Raw genomic sequence first — 23,849 nt, 5'->3', positions numbered from 1 at the left:
CTTTCAATCATGGAACAAATCCTTTGTTGTTACCCACCCACCAACCCTTCCTGGGAAACCTGACATGATACACATTGGGGTCACATCACTGCATTCCATATGTTTTGCCTACGCTGACCCTTTTCAGGAAGGGGTACTTCTTAAAATTGAGCTGACATGTGGAACAGGTTCATGGTGGGAGTGCATGTCCTTTTTTCTGTGTGTCTGTATGCTTGTGCATAGGCACTGTAGGAAAAAAAAATGTATTTTAAAATGCATTTCTAAAAATGGAAATGAATACAGACTCAGGTGATTGCACAGCGCTCTGCTCTTGGCTGTAGCCTTTAGGCCTTCAAATTGCACTCTCTCCTTCCTAGACTTATGATGTCTTTTACCTGTCATAAAGGGAAGTACAGCAGCTGAAATGCAAATGTGCCTTCAGCCAGTGAAGAATTGCAGCAATTGGCTTGGGTAGGTTTCTGTGCAGTGTTGAACTTGAATAGTAAAGTGGAACTGGCCAGCTGAAACAGTCTTGGAAAGAAGAGCTTACAGCAGCCTGGTTCTAGGAGGCTCAGGGCTGCAACCTCCAGCCTGATCTCACGGTGGTTTGGGGCACACTTAGCTCTGCTCAGTGTCACCCAATGGGAATGGGGAGCTCATCTGGGTGCCCATGCAAGGCTTGCCATCCTCTGCTGCTAGCACCATGCTCAACAGCCTGTGTGCCCGTATTGCTTGTCCTGCCAGTTTTTCCCCTGTGTGCTTTGCCAGTTCCCTGTAAAATGAGATATTTTGGTAGTCCTAAATGTCCTATTTATAAATAGGATGCCTTTCAGTCTGTTGCTTTGAGAAGAGCAATGGGAGGTTATAGGCTGCTTACGTAGATTGCCATCATGTCTGGATGTTCATTGTAAATAAGAGGTAAAGGATGCAAAGGTTTTTAAGGTGAGATTGAAAAATCTTTAGCCTGGCCATCTGGCCTGTCCCAGCCTCTTTTCCTCAAATGAAGGAGGCTGCAGAGGCTCTCACCTTTCCTTCCATAGCTGTACTGGCTGCCTGGATGATGGTGGCCGTGGGGCACAGTCTCTTTGTCGTGCATCCCTGCGTGTGACAGGTAGCAGGCAGCCTGGTAGCTCTGCCCTAGGGTCTGCACCGTGCCTGCTGACTTACCCCACTGGCATCTCTGGCAGCTCTGCCATACTGATGGGGTCCAGAGTGCTCTGCTCCCCCACCTCCTGACAGCCTCTCAGCACTAATGTGGAGTGCAGCTGGCAGCATATGGCAGCCGTCCCTGCTCTTAGCAATTGCTCGGTGAACTCTGAAAGCAGAGGACAGTCCCTGAAGCTTCAGCCAGCTGCGACGCCGAGAAATCCCACAGTGGAGCTGGCCCTTTTTCTGATAACGGCAAAATTTTGCACTCTACGCTGCCCAATTTTTTTGCTCCTTCTCTGGGGACATCTTCATCTGCTTGCTCCTTTTCCCTTCTCCTTTTGTCTTCATTTTCCCTTGAGAATTGCTCAGTTCTCTGGTGCCAGACTTGGTTGGATTGCTCTGCATTCCTGTCAATCTGCTGCCCAGAGAGGTGAGGGCAGCTGCTCCTGCAGCTGATCATAGAAAGACTTGGGTTGGTAAGGACCTTAACGATCATCTGTGTCCAACCCTCCTGCCATTGACCAGAACCCTTTGGCTATGACCATCAGATGAACTCTTTACCCACTAAACAGTCCACCCTTCAAATCCTTATCTCTCCAATTTAGAGATAAGGATGTGGTGCTGGACTGTGTTAAACGCATTGCACAAGTCCAAGGAGATGACATCAGTTGCCCTTCCTTTGTCTGCCCATAACATCACTCCATCCAGGAAGGCCAACACATTGGTCAGGTGTGATCTGCCCATGGTAAAGCTGTGTCAGATCACCCTCAGTGTCACATCTCAGTGTCACATCTCTCACATGCATTAACATCTCTTCCAGAAAGATCTGCTCCATGATCTTCCCAGGATGCCAATGCTTTCCTTGGGTGTTGTAGGGAAATCAGGGCTGGTGGTGAATGACAAAGCCCCCATGCACCGGAGGGGAAGGGCATTGCCTGCTGCTGAGCAGCGTGCAGCTCTGCCCCAAACTCTGGCAGTTTCCTCACTGCCAACTGCCCTGTGGTGCAGACCCAATGCAGGATGACTTCTCCTGATGTCCTGGGAAGAGGACTGAAGCTGAGTTGGGGCATAGAAAGCTGGTGGGAGAGACATTTTTCCATCTTGACTGTGTAGCTGCCCTGTCAGTTTAGCCCTATAACAGTTTTACAATCTTTATCTGATATAGGTTTAAGAGGATTTCCCTGGGCGCAGTGGGATTATTATAAGTCAGAGAGCAGTCTCCAGCTGATATTCCTTCAGCAAGTATTTATTTTAAGTGGGTTTAACTGTATTTAATTTTTTTTTCTTTTGCATGGGTTACAAGTAAATTGTTTACGTTATTAGAAAAGTAGATCCTGGATAAAATGAAGGAATGCATTACTGCTTTCCAGCCTGGGGGCGGTGGAAGGAAAGCAGCAGCTGGAGGTGGGGAAGAAAGAAGATAGCACATCAGAGATGGGGGGAAATGTAATGTTATTCCAGGCAGCGCTGATTGGCAATGCTTCCAGACAGCTGTTTGCAAGTGGATGTAGTGGGGAGCAGAGCAACAAGAACCCTGAGAGTGCTGCTTTGTCCCTTGGGGAAGGGCTGTTACCTCCCCCATCCCACCCGGCCCCTGAGCCTGCTAGCTGACCCCACAGTGTGGTTACGCTAATGCCTTCCCCCAGTTCTGGATTTCTGTGCTGCCTTCAGATGGGAAGAGCACCACGACCAGCATCTCCATCCCTGATGGGATGGCAGCATTTCAATGTTCGCACTCTGGCTCCCTGACTCTTCAGCACATCGCACCTTGTCGGGCTTTATTCGCACTGCTTTGCAGGGCTCTGCAAAGAGGTGGTGCTTTAGGGATGACTGCCCTGGGGACGTCAGACCTTCTCAGTCCTTGTTCAGATTTCCCAGCCTCTCCTTCAAAGCATAGTGTTTATGGAACCATCCTTTACAAAATGGGTGTTGTGATTGTAACTTGTAATACCATGTTTCTTCTTGCTGAGGGTGAGAAGGTGCAAAGTCCACCTGCTGCTTTGCACTGTGGGGTGGAAACCGAAAGCATGTCCCAAAGCAGCAGGTAACCATGCTTTAGAGGTTTCATTAAGAGGTTTCATGTGAGGCTGTTGTTAAATTAGAGGGTTAACATGAGGCACTGGAGCCTTGTTATCCAGTATGTCAGCGTACCTCAGATGACCAGTGGCCCTCTGGCAGTGCATTGTCACCTCTAAGCTCCCTTTGGTGTACAGATGCCACCTGTCTACTTGTAAACCTCTCTGCAAAACAGCAGGTGATGGCTGTGTGCTGGGATGACCCGCCTGGCAGTTCTGTGCTTGGACGCAGGGAAAAAGCTGGAGAGGAGCTGAAGTTGCCAGTCATCCAGAAAGCCTTATTTGGCACACAAGTATGTGAATGCATCCAGAGGATGTGGCACTGGCACAAGTGGCCCTGTGGGACCAGTGTCCTTGTGTATGAAGGGCTTCTGCCTCCTCTTCCTGTGATGCACAGTGAGCCAAGACAGAGTTCTTGGTCAGGTGAATGGAGGAACTTCTGTCCATGCTGGGATGGGGAAGCTGGTGATCATCAGAGTGCTGTGCTGGGAGTTGGAATCTAGTGAAAGGCAGGGAGAAAGAGGGATGGGAAGGCAAGAGGAGGAGGAGGGAGTGTGGAAGTAGCAGGTGGGAAGATCTTATGCAGGTGGTTAAGAATAGCGGGATGTGTATGAGAGTGGCATCCAGGAGGTGCTAGAGCACGGAGGGCTGTGTGTAGGGATGGACGACCTAGGGACTGTGGCTAGGTGGGGTAGCAGGAACGTGCTCACTCTCTCCTGCAGTGGGAGGAGGCCCACTGGAAACAGGGCACCACCACTGCCAGCTGTTCTCCTGCTGTGGGCCTCACAGGGGCTCTTTGCCATCCTTTCCGGGGTCCTTCCTCAGTATCCTGGGTACTATTTCAGGCTTCTGAGCCTGGTATTCCAAGAGAGTGGGGTTTCAGTGCTGCCTTCAGCCAGGGCCATTGGGATGCAGTAATCACTGCTGCGCTGCCTCCCACCCTTTCTTCCTCTCCCTTTGCGACTGGGAAGTAGGAGGCAGCATTGTATGCTTTGAGGAGATCCTTTTGAAGTGACTTTATGAGTAACTGGCTGGTGAGCGGTAGGAAATGAGATGCTGGCACTCTTTGCTCTCAGATCATTTCCACTCCCTTATGTCTGCGGCCGGAGCAGTGTCTGCTGCCTGCCTATCCTCAGAGACTTTGGACTTGTCAGATCTCATCAGCTTCAAGAGGCTCCTGCCAAAGGTCTGATGTCAATGGAGAGAAGGGGAGAGGAAGAATCGGGCGGCTATTGGTGTGGTGGGATAGGTAGCAGTTTCGTGGCTTGGACTCACATCTGTGGGGCCCTGCATGACCGGAGCCTGGGTCCATCCCATCCCTCATCATCTGCTGGGTAACATCATTGGGACAGAAATGCTGGTCCTTCTAGTGACAGGCAGGATGCAGGACTGCTGTTGGGATGTGTGCCTGGAGTAGTGGGACAGCCCCCTTCTGTGCTACCAAGAACCTAACCTGGTTAGGCTTACGAGACATGACAGCATCACAGCCCAAGGTGATATTGCTGCAGGCAGCCGTACTCTGCAACAGCAGCACTGGCATTGGCGACATGTCACTTGAAGCCTGTTGTGACACATGTGGCCATCAAAGAGGCAGCGTATAAATGTGTCTCCCAGTCACCAGCCCGCTGGCAGCTCGCAAAGAGAGTCTCTTTCTAAAATGTGCATCCCAGCATGTGCACTGTCTGTGCCTGCCTGCAAGTCGGGGCAGCCTCTCAATTTGCTCTCAGTGAGGTCCTGTTGCACTGTTGGGCCAACAAAATTGTTCATGCCGCTTGTGTAGCTGTGTAAAATCAGGAGTCTGTGTTTGGCAATAGTCACTGCTGCTCACGTGAGCGCTGCCCTCGTCCCTGCTTGTCAGGTTGGTGCTCCTCTGGGAGGAGCAGCAGCAGCTTCTTCAGCAGATTTTGCCAGTGTTTTCTTTGGGTTAATCTTCTTGGCACCTGATTATTTGCCTCTGTGGGGAATGCACAGAGCTTTGCCCATTGCGTGTTTGAAATTCCCATCTCCCTGGCTTTAATCCCCATCGAGGAATGATGGCCAGTGCCTGAGGCCCAGGCCTGAGCCCTGCAGGGTCCTGCTCCTGCTGGCTGTGCCAAGTTGTCAGCTCTTGAGCATCAGAGGGGGCTGGTGCACTGAGCTGGGGCCAGCTTCGCCAAATGGTTCCTCATGGGCCCCGTAGGACAGGTGAGCATCAGCGTTGTTGCTTTGCTGCCTTCCCCTTCTTATTGCTGTAGATGCTTCACGTCCCCTAGCCTGTAGGGTGTAGGGTACGCTCCTGGCACCCCTCCTCCCAACCCCATGGAAGCAGGTCTAAGCTCCATGCTCCTTGTTGCTGCTCCTTAATGTGCCCTTTGGGGTGCTGAGTTTCCTGCCTTCCTCATTCCCCTCTCCGCGTGCTTCTGTTGGTGTGTCATTAGCTGCAGCGAAGCATCACTCCCAGGAGTGCTCTCTGGCTGACATTAGTGGCAGACAGTGACTAAAACAAAGAGACAGCTCGGTGTGCACAGCGTGTTCGCTTTGTGCGTCTCGTGCTCCTTGCTGCCGGTGGGAGCTCAGGAGGGATCGCAGATGTGGAATAAACAGGAGAGCTTTGAACAAGTGACACCGTAATCCCTCCCTGCCCCCGCCCCTCCATCCCCCTTTTTGCAGGCATTAGTTTGATTAAAATTGCATGAGCCCGCACGCGGGTGTGTTTTATTTCATTTATTTATTTCCTCCTGGCAGGAGACCGTTCTGAGGTCCCAGCAAGCGGCTCTGCCCTGTGGGAAAGCACCTGGGGAGCACTGGGAGCAGGATTAGGGGCTTTGGGGTGCTTTCCAGAACTTGTCCCGTGCAGTGCTTGCAGCCTGCTGCTGTGGGGCTCGCTGTGCTGGCGGGACCTGCTTTTCCTGTGGGATGCTAAACAGCAGCATGCACTCCCCTGCAGAAGGAGGACAGGAGCTGCATCTCCTGGCAGGAGCCTGTCCTGTATGCCTGGGGATGGAGAGGTTTCCCTGCTTCCCTTACAGAAACAGGGAGGTTGTCAAAAAAAAAAAAAAGTGCTTCATTGTCAGTTTCCTTTTTCAGCCAGCTTTGAGCACCTTGGTTGGCAAGGAGTGAAGCCTTTGCTCTCAGAGCAAGGATGTACCCTGAAAAAGGCTATGCTGAGCTGCCTCCTATGTGCATCTGCAGCTCGGTGGTGAGGGTCCCCAGGTTGGGTGAGAGCACAGCTGCTCTGCCTTGCATGGAGGGGAACTGTGGGCCATCGGGGAGAGGTTAGCACCACAAAGCAGCAGGTGAGAAGGAGGCATTGAATTTCAATCAAGCAGCAGTGGGGAATGAAATCTCCTTGCTTATAATTCAAGCTCCCAGCTTGGGCATCCCTCTCTTTTACCTTGGAGCAAATCTCCTGTAATGCATAGGAAACAGCTCAGCAACTGCAGTCCTGCCTGCCATTGAGGCAGAAACTGGGATTTATTAATGACGTGCACAGGTATATAAAAAAATATTTATGATCTTCTTGAACTTAATCATTACAAGTCAAATATTTGAATAAGTAGGGGCAAGCATTTGATGATCCCTTTCATATCTGTGCTTGGTTATGCTTGCTCCTTGTGTGTTTGGATGCTTGGCTGGGGGCGAGAGGGAGATGAGGGATGAAAGGGACTTAGTAAAGAAGGGGAAAACAGAAACAGAGAGATTAGAATGGAGAAAAAAGCAAATGAAACTACTGAAGGTGAAAATTACAATAACAATTAGGCTGGGGGGGACTGAGAAGAGGCAGAAGAATAAAACTGGGCCTTTGAAGAGAAAGGGGATAGACATTGAAGCCTTTTATTAAAAATTAAATGGTTGAGTATGAAGGTAAATGAGGAACCTGCAAAGAGGCAATAAATAAATAAATAAAAGAGGAAGACAGGAAGGCAAGAAACACTTAAAAGGGAAATGAGAGGTTTGTGCAGGTGTGTGCTGTTGAGCATGTCAGCAGAGGAGCTCCATAATCACCTTTAATAAGTGACAGGTATTGGGGGCTTTCTGAAAACAAAGCAAGCCCAAACCTTGCAATTATTTGCCCCATTCCTGAAGGCATTCAAAGCTGGGTTGGATGGGCTCTGGGCAGCCTGAGCTGGTGGGGGGCAGCCCTGCCCATTGTGGGAGGTTGGGACTTTGTGGGCTTTGAGGTCCCTTCTGAGTCAAACTGTTCTTTGATTCTATGATTGTCAGCCTCTTAAATCCTTTATCTTCAGATTCTTTTCATGCTGTTTTGGGTCGCTCTTGGAGGTTGGATTGGAGTTGGCAACATGGAAGTTGGCCTTTTTCTCACCCCATACGAGGTAGTTTGCTTTGGATTTGACCTGTATATCCTCTTCAGTTTCTTTTAGATCCCCTCCTCCATGTGGACATCATTCGATTATTGAAGTAAACTGTGTGGATTGAAGTATGCAGTAAAACCGTTTTAACATGCAAGTGTAAGAGGCTGCATTAGTTTAACTGAAATCACTTCACATGGATTTTTCTGGCATAAAACAGTCGTTAATAGATCCAGGATGTCTGGGGATGATCGAGTAGTCAAATAAACTTGCAGTGAATTTTAAGAGAAAACGGCTTTCTGTCTCTTTTATGTAGTTTTTTTCTTCTCAGTGATGGTTAGAAGAATGAACATTAAACTAGGGGTGTTTTTGCCTTTTTTGATCACTTCCCTGCCTGTTTATTTTAGGGGAAGTAACGTGCAGCAATGCTGTGTAATTCATTTCACTGTAGAGTGATGACATCTGGAAGCAGCGGCCTGGTGGAACACTGGAAACTCAGCTGTGAGCCATTTTCCCCATCTTAACAAATGGTCTACAGACATGACATCTTCCTCAAAGAAGTTTTCTCCCAGGTGTTTTGTTAATAGAAATAAACAAAGACTTAAGAGCTGTCAGAGTCTGACAGAATCTCCCTTCCCTCATTGATTTCCCCTCTCTTCCTTCTGTGCTGCCATGAGCTCTTCAGTCACCCTCAAGTCTGCCAGGCACAGGAGACCTGAATACCTAATGTGTTCTAGCAAGGGTTTTGGAAAATATACAGAATAATTAAGGAAAATAAATCTTGCTTGTCATTTTAATGTAGCAGAAAAAAGGAACAGCCAAAAGCTCTTTGCTTCTTCCTTTCTGAAGGTAATGTTTACAGGTACTTAGGTATGATTTGAAATGCAATAGCCTTTAGAACTGTCCCACTTTATAAGTCTAGGTTTCAGGGAACAAGACTTCGATAGGCAAGGTGAGAGGACATGTCGTAGCTGTGCTGCAAACGGTGCTCCTGAATCTACCTTTGGTGGTTTTATTTTGTTTGAGTGGATAAATGGGTCCCCGATGGTGCTGATACCAGGGTTGAGTTTTGGTAAGAGTTCTTTTATGAAAAAAAAAAAAAAGAGGGAAAAATGTGATCAGAGGGACTAGTAAAGTTTGATTTCCTGTGGTTTTTGCTTCACAGTTGAATTCCTGGGTATCTAATAAAGTGCAATCATTGCTTTTCCTTTATTGGGATATTCCCGCGATTGTCTTCTGGGTTACTTCTTTGGTGTTTGAGGTTTGAACAAACACTGCACTCTTTTCCTGAGAAATAGTTCTGTGTGTTGGGTATCTCCCACTGTGTGGAGAAAATCTATCATGTGGGTGCATGCACCTGCCATGAGTCAGGTAATCTGCTCTGACCATTTGACATTGGTGTCCTGTACTTTCATATATGGGGTGATCACTCACGTCAGCAAATTGTTCATAATTCTCTAAATCAGTCTGTATTCATTTCCAGTTCTCCTTGCTTAAGTGGGGGAGCCCCCCCCAGAAAAAAAAACAGCCACATTTGGATCAGGTAGTTAAGATAAGTTGTCTCCCCAGGACACGGGTTATGTAAGATCACATATCAGGCTCTCTCAATAAGTTCTTTATTTGCAAACCATAGCTCATCTGCATGAGGACTCCTGAGCTTTCAGACTTCATAAGGTGCTTGTGAGACAAGCTGTTATCTTGGTTGGTGCTGGAGAGGGCAAACAGCCACTGTGCAAGCTGAGCTTCAGGTGAGGAGCAGGCAGAGCTGTTGGCATTTCTGGATGGGAAACACTGGGTGTTTGAATTGTGCTGTGCCTTTCCCTGCCCCTGAGCACACAGCAGCCAGCAGAGCATCTGTGCTGGTTTCTCAGCCTGTCTCCACCGAGGGCATGCACTCGAGCAGCAAAGTAAGCGGAAAGCTTTGTGCTGGTCATTTTGCCATTTACCTATAGGCTGGTGAATGGCAGCTGGGAGGCTGACAGCTTTCAGCGCCTTTCTCACTCTGATGCAGTAGCAAAACAGGCACTGACGGGTAAAAACAAGCTGTCTGGAGACGTGGGGACAGCAGCGTGTCAGCTGTGCTTGGCTTTTGCTCAGAGGTTTCACCAGTAGAAGGCTGGAAGTACTATAAATAAAATCCTGGATTCTGCAGGAGTCGGTGATATTGATCCTGCACTGGAGACATCGTAGAAACTTCCTATTTACTAGTTTATTCTTGACTTATTTTCTTTGCTTTTTGTTGTTGCTGTTGTTTGTCTGCTTTAATGCACTACTTTGATACGGTGTGCTCCTTTGGATTAATGATAGCAGCACCAAAAACATCTTTACTTTAATGGACAATTTATTTCCTGAATATTTAAAATTTAAAAGTGCCTCCTTGTTCAGCACTACAGACTGTGTGGGATAGCCTGGAAAACCTGCAGCCCTGACCTCTGTAAGACCTACAAGTATATTGCAAGACTCAGACCTACTAGCCTTTGCCTCAAGTTGGGAGGCAGAATTCACTCAGGGCAGAATTCAGGACCTTTGATCTTTGAGAGATGTGTTACTGATAAGCCATAAAAATAGTTAGAATATGTCATTTGTGCAGCAGGTACTACTGGGTGAATCATTTCTGCCTGCCTACCTGGCATAGGAGCTGCTGTCCTAGAGGCAGTGAGCAAAAGCATTTCTTTGCATGCCTTACTGGAGCAGTGCGGAACTTTGTAGCGGAGAGACAACATCATTTTCATCAAATGCTCCTCGTTTGCAACTTTCCCACTGCCTTGAGAAGCCCTGTCTCCTTCATCACCTCCTTCAAACATAGCACAGTTGGTAGGGAAAGAGGTGTCCCCTCTGTAGGTTTTGAGGGGTGCTGCTCAAATCCTGTAGGCAGTGCTCTGCAGGGAGAGGAACTTGGTGGTGGCCATCTGTTGGGGTGACAACCAGAGAGTTCATCTGGAGTCTGAGAGAAGGGAGGGGTGCTGGGTGTTTTGAGATGCCTAAACCAAATGGTTATGAAAGTAAATACATTTATTAAAGAAAGTAAATACATTTATTAAAAGATTTAAGTGTAAAGATGCTCAATGGAAACACATACAGAAAGTGTGTGTGTGCCAGTGTAGCTTTTGTGGAGTGGTTGATTACTATGCTGGAGCAGGAGAACAGCTGTTAACAGAGTCTCCAGAGCACTACTAAGCTCAACGCTTTGGCTCCTCTCTTCCTGTTCTTATCCCCCGTGTCCTAAATCACTGCCACCCGAGCTAGAAGAAACGTGGAGCATGAAGAGCTTAAAGAGAAGAGGTGGCTGTTGCTGCCTGCCTAAGAGGCAAGATGGTAAAAGTACAGTAGAAAGAAAGTCGCTGGGAAAATGGATTTGCAGTGCTGGGCTGGATTAATCTGTGCAACCTTTCTGTGATTGCAGAAGTCTGTCAGCTATTTGGCTGAATTTACTTTGCTTGTTTTGATTTTGCTTTCTGCTGTCTTCAGTGCAGGAAGAGAGCAGGTGTTGCTCATGGTTGGAGAACTTGGCCTCCATCCTGCAAGAGACGGTCTATGCCTTTCATTCATCACGGGGGTGCTAGCTTCAGAATAACAGCTCCAGGCTGCCAAGACCTTGTTGGAAGAAGGTGGCTTGGAAATGTCCAGAAGGGCCAATGTCCTTCATTCTACCTCCCAGAAATACTTCCAACTCATGCTGACTTTGTGGCTTGGTAGACAGCTTACTGTCTGGTGAAGATGTGTATTTATGTGTTATGTTTCCATGCTTTGAATGGGACTGTTAGAGAAAGAATTTCCAATTTTAGTTTTTATGGGATCTTTTTGTTCTTTGATTTCAAAGCTTTCTGTGTTCTGCTTACAGAATCTTTTGAGTTGGAAGGGACCCTTAAAGGCTATCTAGCCCAACTCCCCTGCAGTGAACTGGGACGCGTACAGATTCATCAGGTGCTCTGAGCTCTGTGCAGCCTGACCTTGGGTATCTCCAGGAATGGGGCATTATCTGCTACCCCGTGTCTGTCAACAATCTGCTTAGAAACAAACATGAAGATGATGTGATTCTGGTCTCTCTTTCCCTCTCTGTGAGGCAGAAAGACAGCAGTCTTATTATATCTTCCCTTGGGAACTTAAGACGTAGACAAGGGCTGAATAGAAATTAGGGCTGTAATGTAAATTAAAACCTAATTCTGTCCTTCCTTTGGTGCTTTGCTCATGGGGACTGAAGTGCTCTATTCTTGTGTGATCAGTGGGAAGGAGAGCTTTGGAGGGAATGGACAATCAGGGCAGGAGATCCAGGGACAGCATTTTGGAGGCGTGTGCTGGTTGCCCACCAGAGTTACACCTCTGACATGTGCCTGCTGAGCCTCTGATGGGCAGGCATGGGTTTCTACACAGTGGGTTTCCCCATTTCTGCTCCTAGCTCTCAAGTGCTGTTAAGTAAAACACATCAGCTTAACCCTGTGTGAAAGAGGTGTGTGCTCTGCCCTTGTATTTGCAGTGGCTTAGGCTTGCATTAAGCTGGCTGCTGGGCTCAGGATCAGAGGGAGCAGTAAACCCTCAGTAAGGTGAGCTCTGGAAGAAGGATTTGGGAGCTGAGTCACTTTGTCTCGCTGCAGGAGGTCACTGCCTCGACTCCTGCAGCACTAGGTCTTGCAGGGGGCTAGGGGCACAGCCACAGCTGTGGAGCAAGACTGCAAAAAAAGTGTGCATGTTTGAGGAGTTGGAGGTTTCCCTTTCAGTTGCAGCTGGGCAGAGCGTGTGATCTCTGTCTCTGCCACATGCCTGGGGCTCTTTGGAAACTTCTGTGTCCTGAGCATCCCTGTCCTCAAGGTTGACTCCAACATTGCTCCAGCTCATTTTTGCTTAACGTAGAAATTATGAGTTTCCCTGCTGGGTGCCACCTCCCCCTTCCACACACTGCTCCTTTCTGACTTCTCCGTTGTTTTCTTTTAATGAAGTTGCTTGATCTTCTCCACCTCAATTAGCTGTCCTAATAACCAGATGCTTCTCAGGGTTCTTTGGGCCTGGGTGTGTGGGGAGAGGCAAAGTGGCTGGTTGGAAGGTGCCTGCCCCTTCCTACTTTGGATGAGACCAGAGGGGCTGCAGGGCATGGCAAAAAGGGGCACCCACCCCTGCATCAGAAGCAGTGGAAGGAAACAGCACCAGTCCCTGCCAATTCATTCGGGGCACTGGGTGCTGCAGGTGAATGCTTTCTTAGGATGTGTGGCATATAGGGTGTGCTGGCAGGGAACGTGCTACTGGCAGAGCATGGCTGCAGCAAGGAGGCACATCCTGCAGCAGGACTGGGAGGAGCATGAGTGATGGGTAGCATGGGGCAGGGCGGGTGTGACTAATAGGCCCCACAGCACCAAGGGAGAAGTTCAGGCCCTGAGTCAGAAAGCTGATCTCATTCACAGTTCATGTCCCCCATCTGATTCTTTTCTCCCCTTTCTTCTACTTTTCTTGTCTTCTGTGCCCTTTCCCGCTGTCTGTCTGAACTTGTCTGGTTGCTTTGAGAAACACATTTCTGTCACTGTAATCACTCCAGCCAGTCATTAATGTACAAACAAGGCTACTATTGTAACAATAGTGAAACAACTGCCATGCCATCTCACTTGTTTAACTCTTCAGTTCCCCATTCGCCTCTGCTTGCAGGCGGTTTGGTAGCAAGCTACCCTTTTAGGGAGCTGTGGTGGTTTGTTTCTTTCCTGATTTCCTTACCAAATGCCACAGTGGTGTAATTGCAGGCAGCTGCATTTCACCGTGGATTTCTTGGTTGTGGAGCAACTAGAAGTGACTGCAGTTGGACTGCTCATTCAAAGCAAGTCTTAAATGCTCACACTAGGATTTATTAATGTGTTCTGATCACTTTTCTTTATACCACAGCACAAACTTTGCTGTGCCTGCCCTGTCAGGATCTTGAGTAGAATTCACCAACTAATTTTAAGAAGTTACATGACTTCTTTTAAAAAGGTTCCTAAAAATCAGTATTTTTCCAGCTGCCTTTTTTTTTTTTTCCAAGCTGCTTTAACGAATCCCTGCTTCTCAGACAAGACACTACAAGTTAGGCTTTGCTGTAGAAAAGTAATCTCCACCCCGGGCAGGCTGTTGACCCTTGTGGATTTTCCTCATGGCACCAGGAACCCATCACTACGTGCTACTAGGTGAGGAAAAGGACGGGTTTTGCATGAGACCGTTTCTCATGCTCCCTCTGCTCTCTGCTGAAGGTGCCAGGGGTTTCTAGGTGGGATTTGAGAGTAAGGTGAGTGGAAGGTATTACCAGTGGTGCAATCTGCTTGGTTTTGTCCACCTGCAGAGGTGACGTTTGGGGTCCTCATTGCTTTTGCAGCATATTGCAGCATATTTTCCTCCTCTGAAGGCATTCCATGTAGTAGGTGCCTGGTGTGCTGCAGCAGGTATTGATTGGCAGCATGTGCAACTAATTGCCAGGAATGAGGGCTGGAGAGGATTACACCACTAATCTAGATATCTGTTCAGCCTTATCGCCACCTATTCCTGCTGCCGCACACATGCGCACATATTCGGTTCCCATAAGGAATGGAAACCAGGGCACCTTCAGGTGCCTCAGGGCAGCTTGGGTGGTGGGCCCCTGTCTTTTCTGAAAAGCGTTACCATGGAATCACACAGTCATTTGAGGTGGAAGGGACCCTTAAAGGCCATCCAGTCCAACTCCCCTGCGGTGAACAGGGCCACCTACAGCTCCATCAGGTGCTCAGAGCCCAGTCCAGCCTGACCTTGGGTGTCTCTCAGGCATCCACCACCTCTCTGGGTAGCCTGTTCCTGTGTCTCACCACCCTTATTGTGAAAAATGTCTTTCTTATATCCAGTCTAAATCTCCCTCATTTCAGTTAGAAACCGTTTCCCGTTGTCCTGTCGCCACAGACCGTGCTAAAGAGTCTGTCCCCTTCTTACTGCACCCTTTAGGTAGTGAAAGGCTGCTCTCAGGTCTCCCCAGAGCCTTCTCTTCTCAGGGCTGAACAGCCCTAAACCAGTAGTGCTGACACCGTGCTTTGTCTTGAGCAGCTTGTCTTGCAAACACAACCGGAGGGATGGGGAAGGGGGTTGTGGCACTGAGCTTGGATCCCTATGGGGCAGCAAGATGTTACAGGGCAGATGGACACATAACTCTTGCACTAATTCCCGTTAAAATCCAGAGCAGTATTTCTCAGCCAAAAGCAGCTCCCTAGGAGTAGGGCATGCACGTATTTGTTCTTCCTAAATAGTTCATAGTTGACACTTGGCAAGCTTAACTCTATCCAGAAGGTTGGAACTGGGCAGTTGGGGACACAAAAGTAGCACCATGCAGTTTCTCTGATGTGAATTGGAGGGTAAAAGCAAGAGTGAAAGCCAGGGGAAGAAGAGGCTGGTGGGGCTTTGCTTAGCCTTCAAGATGGCCCTGCTGTGCTGGCTGCCCTTTCTAAGTTGCTTTACTTCTGAGGACCCTGCAGTGTAGGGCTGCCATGGGAATGAGTGATTGTTACTAGCCTGAGCCTCTGGCTCCCAGCCTATTGCTCCTTGTGCATCACTGAACAAGAAAATGGCATCCCAGCCAGGTTCACTGCCTTGCCTGGGACCACATGAGAGGTTGGTAGCTCTTGGATTTGTAGCTGGCACAGAACAGCTTTCCAGCAAGTTCCTGGTGGGTGACTGAGGTTTGGATAACCAAGAACAAATGAAAGCCAACCTGGGGAAAGGGGAGACACCTGGATTTTCTTTCTCCTCTTGCGGTAGAGATCAGGAAATAAGGCTGGTCTGGGGGCTTGGAGGACAGTGTGTTGGACAGCTTGAGGTGTGTCGGGAGTCCAGACCAGGGAACCCCAGTCTGTGCTCCTGAGACTGTAAGCTAGTTCTTTATCTTAAAGCAGACACCCTTGTTCCCAGTCTGCCAATACTTTTGCATAGTTCATGAGTGCTCCTCACTTGTGCCTTATTGATGTGGATGTGCTTGAGTTGGAATTGTCTGCAGCTTGTGCATGGAGCAGTGAGATGCTCATGGGCATCCCTGGGAAGAGGGAGTGGGGGGCACCGCTGGGCTCCTTCCTTCTCTTCCCTCCTGGCAGCAGGACACTGGCTCTGTCCCTGGCTGGGTCCCTGACACCCTCTAGTGGCAATATTAACATCTGGTATTTCAGCAGCTCTTCAAACTCGGGGGCTGTGAACACCCCCTCTGCAGCAACTGGTGGCTCAGAGCTAATAGAAGCTGCTGTATTTCTTGCTCAGCTGACTCACGATAGCAGTGAGGGGTGGGCTAAGGGCCAGGCTGTGTGCTGGGGGGAAGCATGGGGCAGGAGAGAGGGGAGCAGAAAGATGGAGCCATGCACTGGGTTTTTCTCCATGAATGCATTTTGCAATAGTTACGGTGTTCTCCCATCAAGTTATGACCTGGAAGTACGGAATCCAGCTGGCACAATGGTGCCTGTGTCAGCCTGTAAACAGCTTGGGGAGTGGGATGGCAAGCAAAATATGGCTGTGGTCCTCTGCTTTTCCCTTCCCACCATGGGAGCTCTGGGCAGGCACTACCATGGGCTGTGCTTGGGGAAGAGGATTCCTCTCGTTGGCAGTTGCAGGGCTGTCAAATCAAGGGAAGGAGGATGGGCAAGGCACTCCTTTCACCCATCATTGTAGGGAGACAGGTGTAGCAGGGAGCTCTGCCTATTAAGCAGCTCAGTGGGAAGGTAACTCCAGAGAGATGATGCTGATCAGATTTAATTTATTTAAACAATCTAAGAAAAGTTATAAGAGTCTATAGCTGGAGGGCAAAGAGAAAGGAGCTGCACTGCTCTGGAAATTATTCAGAAAGGCTTGAAATGAGAAATAGAAGTTTTCCGTGCAGGCACAGTGAGATGGTTTGGCTGCCAGCTGCCAGCCCTGCACTGCTGGGGCAGTAAATTCCTTAGGAAATACACACTTGGTCGAAGCAAATGTGCTGGGCTGGACAAGTAAAGATTTCCCTCCTGTTTACTCCATCTTGTGGCTTTTTTCTTCCCTCTCGTTGATTTTGCTGTCATAAATAACGCCAGTGGTTGTCTTCATGGCAACTGATTGCTTTCTGTAGCAGTGCCTGAATGAAGCAGATGCAGCTTTTGGCAATGTAACCAGTTTTGTCAAACCTTCCAGCGTTGTCAATGAAACTGAGCTGAGATGTGTTAATGATATTCCCCTGGTGCGTGGTGGAACCGTGGGCATTGATGGGTTCACTGGTGCTGCCTTGTCTGCAGACCTGAGAGGAAAGCAAGCTTGCATTGCTCCTTCTGTGTGGTGTTTCTTGAGACAGTGAGGATTGGAAATGCTTCCTTCTAAGAAAGCCTGTCTGCTGGTAGTGTGTCTTCTTCTCTCCAGACATCAGTACCCACATCCAGAAAGCAGATGTGCAGACACAGTGAGATGGCACAGCTGGGATGAGATGCCTCCCAGCCTCAGCTTGTACTGATGTGCCCACCCCTGAAACTGCAACGGAGTTCCCATACTACCCATACCACATCCCTTTAAGCACTCCTGGAGGTCGTGTGACCCATTGATTTCATGGCAGCAGTTGTTCCCTGTGTGCCCAGTCTCCTCTCAGGCTGGGCTCCTGGCATTTTCTCCTTTTTCTCCTGTTAATCAAAGTGAAGCCTGGCCGTGGTTTTGTTAGTCTGTGCTTTGCTGTGTTTGTCCCAGCAATTGGCTTGCTGCCCTCACTGGAGCCAGTTTCCTCTGAATTCAGGATTCGGTTCCCTCCATGTGCAGATACCCTTTTGCTTGGCCTCAGGGAGTCATTAAGATGTGAAAGGATATAAACAAAGGAGAGGGGAATTGCATCTCCTGACTTCTTTATGAGGGAAGATTAAAGGAGCTAAATGTGTTTAGTTTGGCCAAACGGTGACTGCAGGGAGAAGAGCCAATGGGGGCATTGGAGTGGCTGAAAGATGACTGCAGGAGGGGGTTGGGAAGGATGGGCTTTGCTCATGATTAATTACAGCCATAAAAAGAAGTTTCTCCTTTAATGCATCCAGGTTGTGGTCCTTTCCCTGTGTCTGCATTTCAGCATCACTAACCCTAACGCTCTGCTCCTTCGCTGCAGTGATCCCCGACTCGCTACGAGTGACCGCGGTCCCACAGACGTTGCATAGAGTGGAGCGTGACTCCCTGGAGCTGAAGTGTGAGGTGTCCAAGAGCACTGCCCAGCACAGCCACGTCTCCATCGCTTGGTACCGGCAGCGGGGTGGCGAGGCACCTGTGGAGATCATCTCCCTCAGCCGCGACTTCGTCCTGCGGGCCGGGGGCACCTACGCCCAGCGGCACGCCACAGGGGACGTGCGTTTGGACAAGGTGGGGGAGACCACTTCGAAGCTCACAATCTACAACCTCCACCCCTCAGACCAAGGCGAGTTTTACTGTGAAGCAGCTGAGTGGATCCAGGACCCAGACGAGTCTTGGTATGCCATGACCCGCAAGCGTTCTCAGGGCACCATCGTCAACGTGCAAGCCACCGGTCAGTGTCTTCTCCCTCTTTTCTTGCTTGGCTGGGTGGTGGGAGAGAGCAGAGGAGGTTGAAAACAGCCCTGTGTGTTGTTAGGTTCCCTTTCAGCTTTCTGTTACTGGCAAAACAAAGGGAGTATGCAGGGCCAGCTGCTGAGGTCCCCTTGGTCTGCATCACACTTAATAGCGGAAGTGGAGCAAGCTCTGCTAACCCGTGCATGGTGTGGGACTTCACTGCCTCAAACTGTGGTTCTCTGTCGAGTGTATGGTGGGATTTGTGGTCTCTTGAGTTGAGTCTAGAGGCTACTTGGGATGACAGCTGCTCCTGGAGATGTTGCTGAGGTCCCTCACTGCTGGTAACTCAAGCAGGACCAGGGTAGGCCCACTTCTTTCAGCACCACTGGGACCTGGATCAGTGGTTTCTTCTACCACAGACTCCCCTTTTTTCCTTCCACTCCTGGTGCAGGGCAACACAAAGCCATCTTTTCAGGTGAGGAGAGGGACCTCTGGATGCTGAGCCATCCTAGCAGGTCCTCAGTGTGGCCCTTGGAGGTGCTTGTGGCTGCCTCAGCCAAGGCTCCCTCCTTTGCCACATGGCCTTGCTTTAGAGGAGCTGACAAGGTGAAGGGCAGGGAGGTTGCCAGCAAATGGCAACCAGGGAACACTGAGACAGTAACGAGACTTGATAGCAGACCCTATTGACTAATACAGCCAGCGACCTGGATTGGAAGGGGAGCTGAAGCATATACCTTGGGCTCTCGGTGCTAGCACAGGCAGTGAGAATTTTGGGAAGTGAGGAGACAGAAGTGACAGAGCAGAAAATAAAATGTTTCTGTATTCCCTGAGGTCCGTTTGCAAGTCAAAATCTTTCCACAGCCAGCAGCACAGGTTCCTGCTGAGGATGTAAAAACTTGGATGTGCTGTTTTTCCTCTCTGATATCCCCCAAAGGCCCTGCATTTTGGCCCAGCTGAGCTGGTGAGCAGGGTACAGGTAGAATCAGGCTCTGGAGCACTTCCCTCAATGCCACTGGATCCCAGCCTAACAGCACAGCTGCTCCCAGGAGGAAAGACTGAGAAAAAGGCACTTTGACTGGGAAGGTCTTGCAGCTTTTGCCTGCTGAGCAGCAAGTTCCCTCTCACAGCTGAAGGAAGCCACTTGGCCTTCCATCTTGTGGGTGCATGTGTCCAAGGGCTGGTGACCATGTAGGGATGCAGTTAAGTTGTAGCCACGTAACCTGAGTTGTTCTGGTTCCCCAGGTTGGTTTTGCAAAGCTGACGTGAGCTGCTCTGTCTCTCCCCAGATAAGGAGTTCAGCGTCAGGCTGGAGACAGAAAAGCGGATGTACATTGTGGGCGAGCCGGTGGAGTTTCGTTGCATCCTGGAGGCACAGAACATCCCTGACCGCTACTTTTCCATCTCCTGGGCCTTCAACAGCTCCCTCATTGCCAGTCTGGGGCCCAATGCTGTGCCGGTGCTCAACAACGAGTTTGCCCAGCGTGAGGCTCTGGGCCAGCTCAAGGTAGCCAAAGAAAGTGACAATGTTTTTGTACTGAAGATCTACCGCCTTCGCCTTGAGGACAGTGGCAAGTACAACTGCCGGGTGACTGAGCGGGAGAAGACTGTAACAGGGGACTTCATTGACAAGGAGAGCAAACGGCCAAAGAACATCCCCATCACCGTCCTGCCACTCAGTAAGTAGGGACTTCCCCACTCTCCCCCAGGATGCTGCCAAGGGCCCTGCTCTGCTGGGCAGCCAGCTGGTGAAGCCATAGTGTGTCCAACTGTAACAAGACTTTAGTGAGGGAAGAGGGAGTGTAAGAGTTTGCATGCTGTGGAGACAATTGGCAAGGTTTTTTTCTGGGGAAGAGGATGGTAATGCAAGGAGGATATGTGCTGCTCAGATTCATAGGTGAGGAAATGTGCTCCCCACCTCTGTAATCACCCCAACCTGTCAGTTTTGACCCTGAGCTGAAAGTGCATGCGACTTGCTCGTTGCCCCTCTCCCCTCACATTGCCCAGCAGGGAGCTGGCTGCTCTGAAGCATTCAGCAGGTGTAACAGTGGGCTGGTTCCTGCTTTATCCATATTGCTGCTGAGCTTCCCAACAATTGCTGTTGTTTGGCTGTTGAACTGGGACTTTGCCCTGTAATGGGAGAAACCAGGATTCACCTCTTCCTCAAGCCCTACTTTGCTCTTCAGCATGGAGCCCTGTTGTGATCTCTGTGTGTCTGCCAACCTTGATAAAAACAACTCTGGCAGAAGCTCACCTGTGTGCCTTTTGTCTTTATCAGGCAGAGGTGATAGATAAGGTACATAGCAGAGTAAGATCAACCTGCTTTGGCCTCTCCAACTCAGGTAGCCTTGATATGGCAAACCAGGCAAGTGTTGCCCCAGTTACCCTGGCCAGCAGGTTGACCAAACAGACTGAAGGAGCCAGAGGGAAGATGTACTGCGGCGTTTGTCTCTTGTCACTTAGGCTTACAGGGAGGTGCAGCCCTTTCCTCTAGCTTTTTTCCTCCTCATTTCTCAAAAATAAATTCTCCTTATTTTCTCTCTTACCAATATTTGGTCTCGTTCGTTTGGCACTGAAAATTACTCTAGTTAGAAATCTCACACTGCTCAGGTGTCTAATATACATTATTTACAGGCAAAGCCACCTTTCAGGCACGTATAATTGCTGAGATTTCTTAAAACACCAGCTCTGGAAACAAATGTGGTGATTTTTCAAGGGTGCTAAGTGTCCATAACTCCAATGGAAGACAGCAGGAATAACCAGCACTCAGTATCTCTGAAAAACTAGCCATAAAGCCTCACATCTCTGGGAAGCTCAAGATACCAGTGTTTTTTATGTGGCTAAGCATTGATAGCTACCTCTAGCATTGCTAGCCGTGTGAGCTGGCGACAGCTTCTCCCAAAAGGTGTTGCAGGAATGGACATGGCAAGATGCTGATCAGAATGACACCAACTGAGAAGCCCAGGGAGCTGGAAGCTTTTTTTTTTTTGCAGAGCCGGTTGCATGCCCTGCATGTTGTAGCAGCACAAATTCCCTCAAGCTTTGCTGAGACCCCAGCCTGGACCTGCGACCAGAAAACGTGGCAATGTCTCCTGAGCCATAGGCAGAGATTTTCCCCAGCTTTGTCCGACACCTGCTTTGAGTGCGCAAGTCACCAGGAGCAGCTCGCTGCCCACAGGCTGTTTTTGGATGTGGTCACGCTAGAGCTTAAGACGTGCCTGGACCCAAATGTGTGGGCAGTTTCCTGCCCCTGGTAGAACACCTCCCTGGCCGGCAGTGTCCTTCTTGCAGACTGAAAAGTGACAAGTGTGTATCATCTCCTCTGTGTATGCGTTTTTCTCCTTAGAGACCAGCATCTCCTTGGAGATTATCAACAACGCCAGCAATGTCTTGGAGGGGGAAAGCCTGCGCTTTGGCTGCAACGTGCGCTCCAGTGTGGGGCCCCAAAGCCGCCTCTCCATCGCCTGGCAGCTGGTGGACAAGCAGAACCGGAGGAGTGAAATTGTGCGCCTGGATCGAGATGGCACCCTGCAGCCGGGCCCGTTATATGCCGAGCGCAGTAGCTACGGCGGCATCCAGATGGAGCAGGTCCGGCCTGGCTCCTTCACCCTGGAGATCTTCAACAGCGTCAGGGCGGACGAGGGCCACTATGAGTGCCGGGTGGCCGAATGGATGCGGACGCTGGATGGGGAGTGGCAGATAGCTGGGGAGCGGCACGCTGGCACCCCAGTGACCATCACTGCTCTTGGTGAGTACTCGAGGTGTGGAGGTGGCGGGGCTGTGCCCCCCCCAGGAGCCTGGGCCACCCCCATTGCCAGTGAAAATGGAGGCGCTGGCTGCTCATCTGCAGCTCCTGGATAGGTTGGTGCTAAACCTCTGCGTGTCCTGTGGTGTTTGAAGGCAAAATATGAGCGGTGGCTGTGGTAGGGGCAAAACGGGGTGGCTGAGGAAAGCAAAGTGGCTGTTGTCCTTCCAGGGAAACAGACGGGCTGTGCCCTGATGCATGATGAAAAGGGGCACCACATCCCACCAGCCTTGGAGCTGGGCTGTGGGAAGTGAGGAGGTGGTGCTCCATCTGTGACCCATGGGTGGCAAAACCAATTTGCGAGCACTGGGCGAACCTTAGCTCAGCTCCCCACACCAGGAGAAGGGAACACCAGGTGTCTGTTGGCACATCCACCAGAAATCAAGAGCATCTCCAACAGCATCAGAAGCCTGCAGGAGCCACATACTGGGACCGGTCCTCATTGCCTCTGCTGGGAGGCCCTGAGCAGCTGGCCCAGGACTGCACCGTTCCTTGAGGCCAAGCAGATTAGAAGCCATGGTTGTTGAGTCTGTTACTCTGCTCTGCCAAAGAGCTCCTATTTTGAACACAAACAACATCAATGTAAGGGAGGGGTAGGTAGGACGTTAGTGATTTTGCATAGATTGTATTATGTGGGTCCCACTCAGACCTTGCTATATCAAGTCCTGGATCAGTTCCCAAGGAGTTCTGCTGGAGACTGAAGAACTGATGACTGTTCCTGCAAGGTCGCTGATTTACAGGATGCCAGAGCTATAAACAATCGATGTGTGCTATTGAAAAGTCAAGATATAATTTTTAATTTTTTTTATTCTCTGCAGTATTAATCTTTAAGTTTTGGCACGATATGTGAGAGACCAGACTTTAAAGTCCTGTCATACTCTGATTGAAATCTTACTTTTTTTTCTCCTTTCTCCCCCCTTTGCTTTTGACCTTCTTTCAGAGGCTGTTCTGTCTACAGTTAGAAAGCATTGTTGTAAAGCATCCCAAAGCAGTTAGGGATATTACTTTGTAAAGAACTCAAGGCAGATTCTCAACTGGCTTCATCAGTATCTTTGTCTTGGCGTCAGCAGCATCTGGCCTGCTGTCCGTCCGTCTGTGTGTTGGCCATTCTCTTTATGCTGCAACTTGTGAAGGTGTATGGGTGTGAAGCAATGAGTAGATGAAATTGAGATTTTAAAACGTACCACTTTTAGTCGTGCTAAAATTGAAGATGCAGGTAATTGCCCAGCAGTTCCAAAAGATGGGATTGGAAGGAAGTTGTCCCTCTACCTCCATCCCTTGTCCCAGAGAAATTTCTGATGGTTGAGTACATCCCACCCAGTTCTGAGATGTTCCTAGGTCTTCATTCTATAGCTAACAAAGCTGAATTAGCTCAGTAGGATTTAGCAATGAAAATACCAATTACTGTTTTACTACTGCCAAATCTGATATTTTTTGTTCAGATTGATGCTTTTTCAGTGTCTTCAGAAACTCAAATGGAAGGTGCTAAGAAAGAAGCTACCAAAAATGCTAGTAAAAAAATGCAGTAAGTTTATTGACAGTCGTATTTTGAGTTGAGATCTAATCGCTTTTCAGTCTGCTGGGTTAAAAAACTCTGTAGGTGAACCAGCACAGATGATGTTCAAATCCATAAATCCATATACTCTGTGGTTCTGAAGCAGCAGCCAGAAGAGATGTGCTTTCAGGTGAGACCACATATCCTTGGACTTAAGAGGCATTCAAGTGCCTAGCAAGGGATTTCAGTCCCCAGCTGGTGGGAAGGAGAGGGCAAACAAAGGGAAGTGGGGAGGGAATAGCAAGCCTGCCTGGACACTCAGTGGAGCCCTCCAGGAAGTGAACACTTCTGGGGGAAGCTGATGGCAGGGAACAAGGTCCCTTCTATATCTGCAGGCTGCTTTGAAGTATCAGAACAGAAGGTATTTTCTCTCTCCAGCTTCGAACAAATGAGCAATGGAAATTCCCTGACCCAAAATATAAGCCAGCCAACTTGGAATATGTGAACTTCGTTATTTTCAAATTATTAATAGGCTGCTGGTTTGAAACTCTCCCTGACCAACAAAGTACTGGGAGTAGACAGGTAGAAAT

General features: G+C 49.3%; 1 protein-coding gene across 1 annotated transcript in view; it reads left to right on the top strand.

The window, feature by feature from the left end:
* Window positions 1-23,849, top strand: part of IGSF3 (immunoglobulin superfamily member 3) — a 50,860-nt gene that overhangs the window by 7,397 nt on the left and 19,614 nt on the right. The window contains exons 3-5 of the mRNA XM_065743259.1: window positions 17,550-17,960; window positions 19,249-19,638; window positions 21,306-21,707. Of these exons, the coding sequence (XP_065599331.1) occupies window positions 17,550-17,960; window positions 19,249-19,638; window positions 21,306-21,707 (1,203 nt within the window). The remainder of the gene's footprint in view (window positions 1-17,549; window positions 17,961-19,248; window positions 19,639-21,305; window positions 21,708-23,849) is intronic.

This window comes from Cyrtonyx montezumae, unplaced genomic scaffold, assembly GCF_038088225.1.
Source record: "Cyrtonyx montezumae isolate F1298 unplaced genomic scaffold, pur_monq_1.0 scaffold_3, whole genome shotgun sequence".
Lineage (NCBI taxonomy): Eukaryota > Metazoa > Chordata > Aves > Galliformes > Odontophoridae > Cyrtonyx > Cyrtonyx montezumae.
The sequence above is the reverse complement of the archived record's forward strand: the minus strand, read 5'-3'. Positions and strand labels throughout refer to the sequence as shown.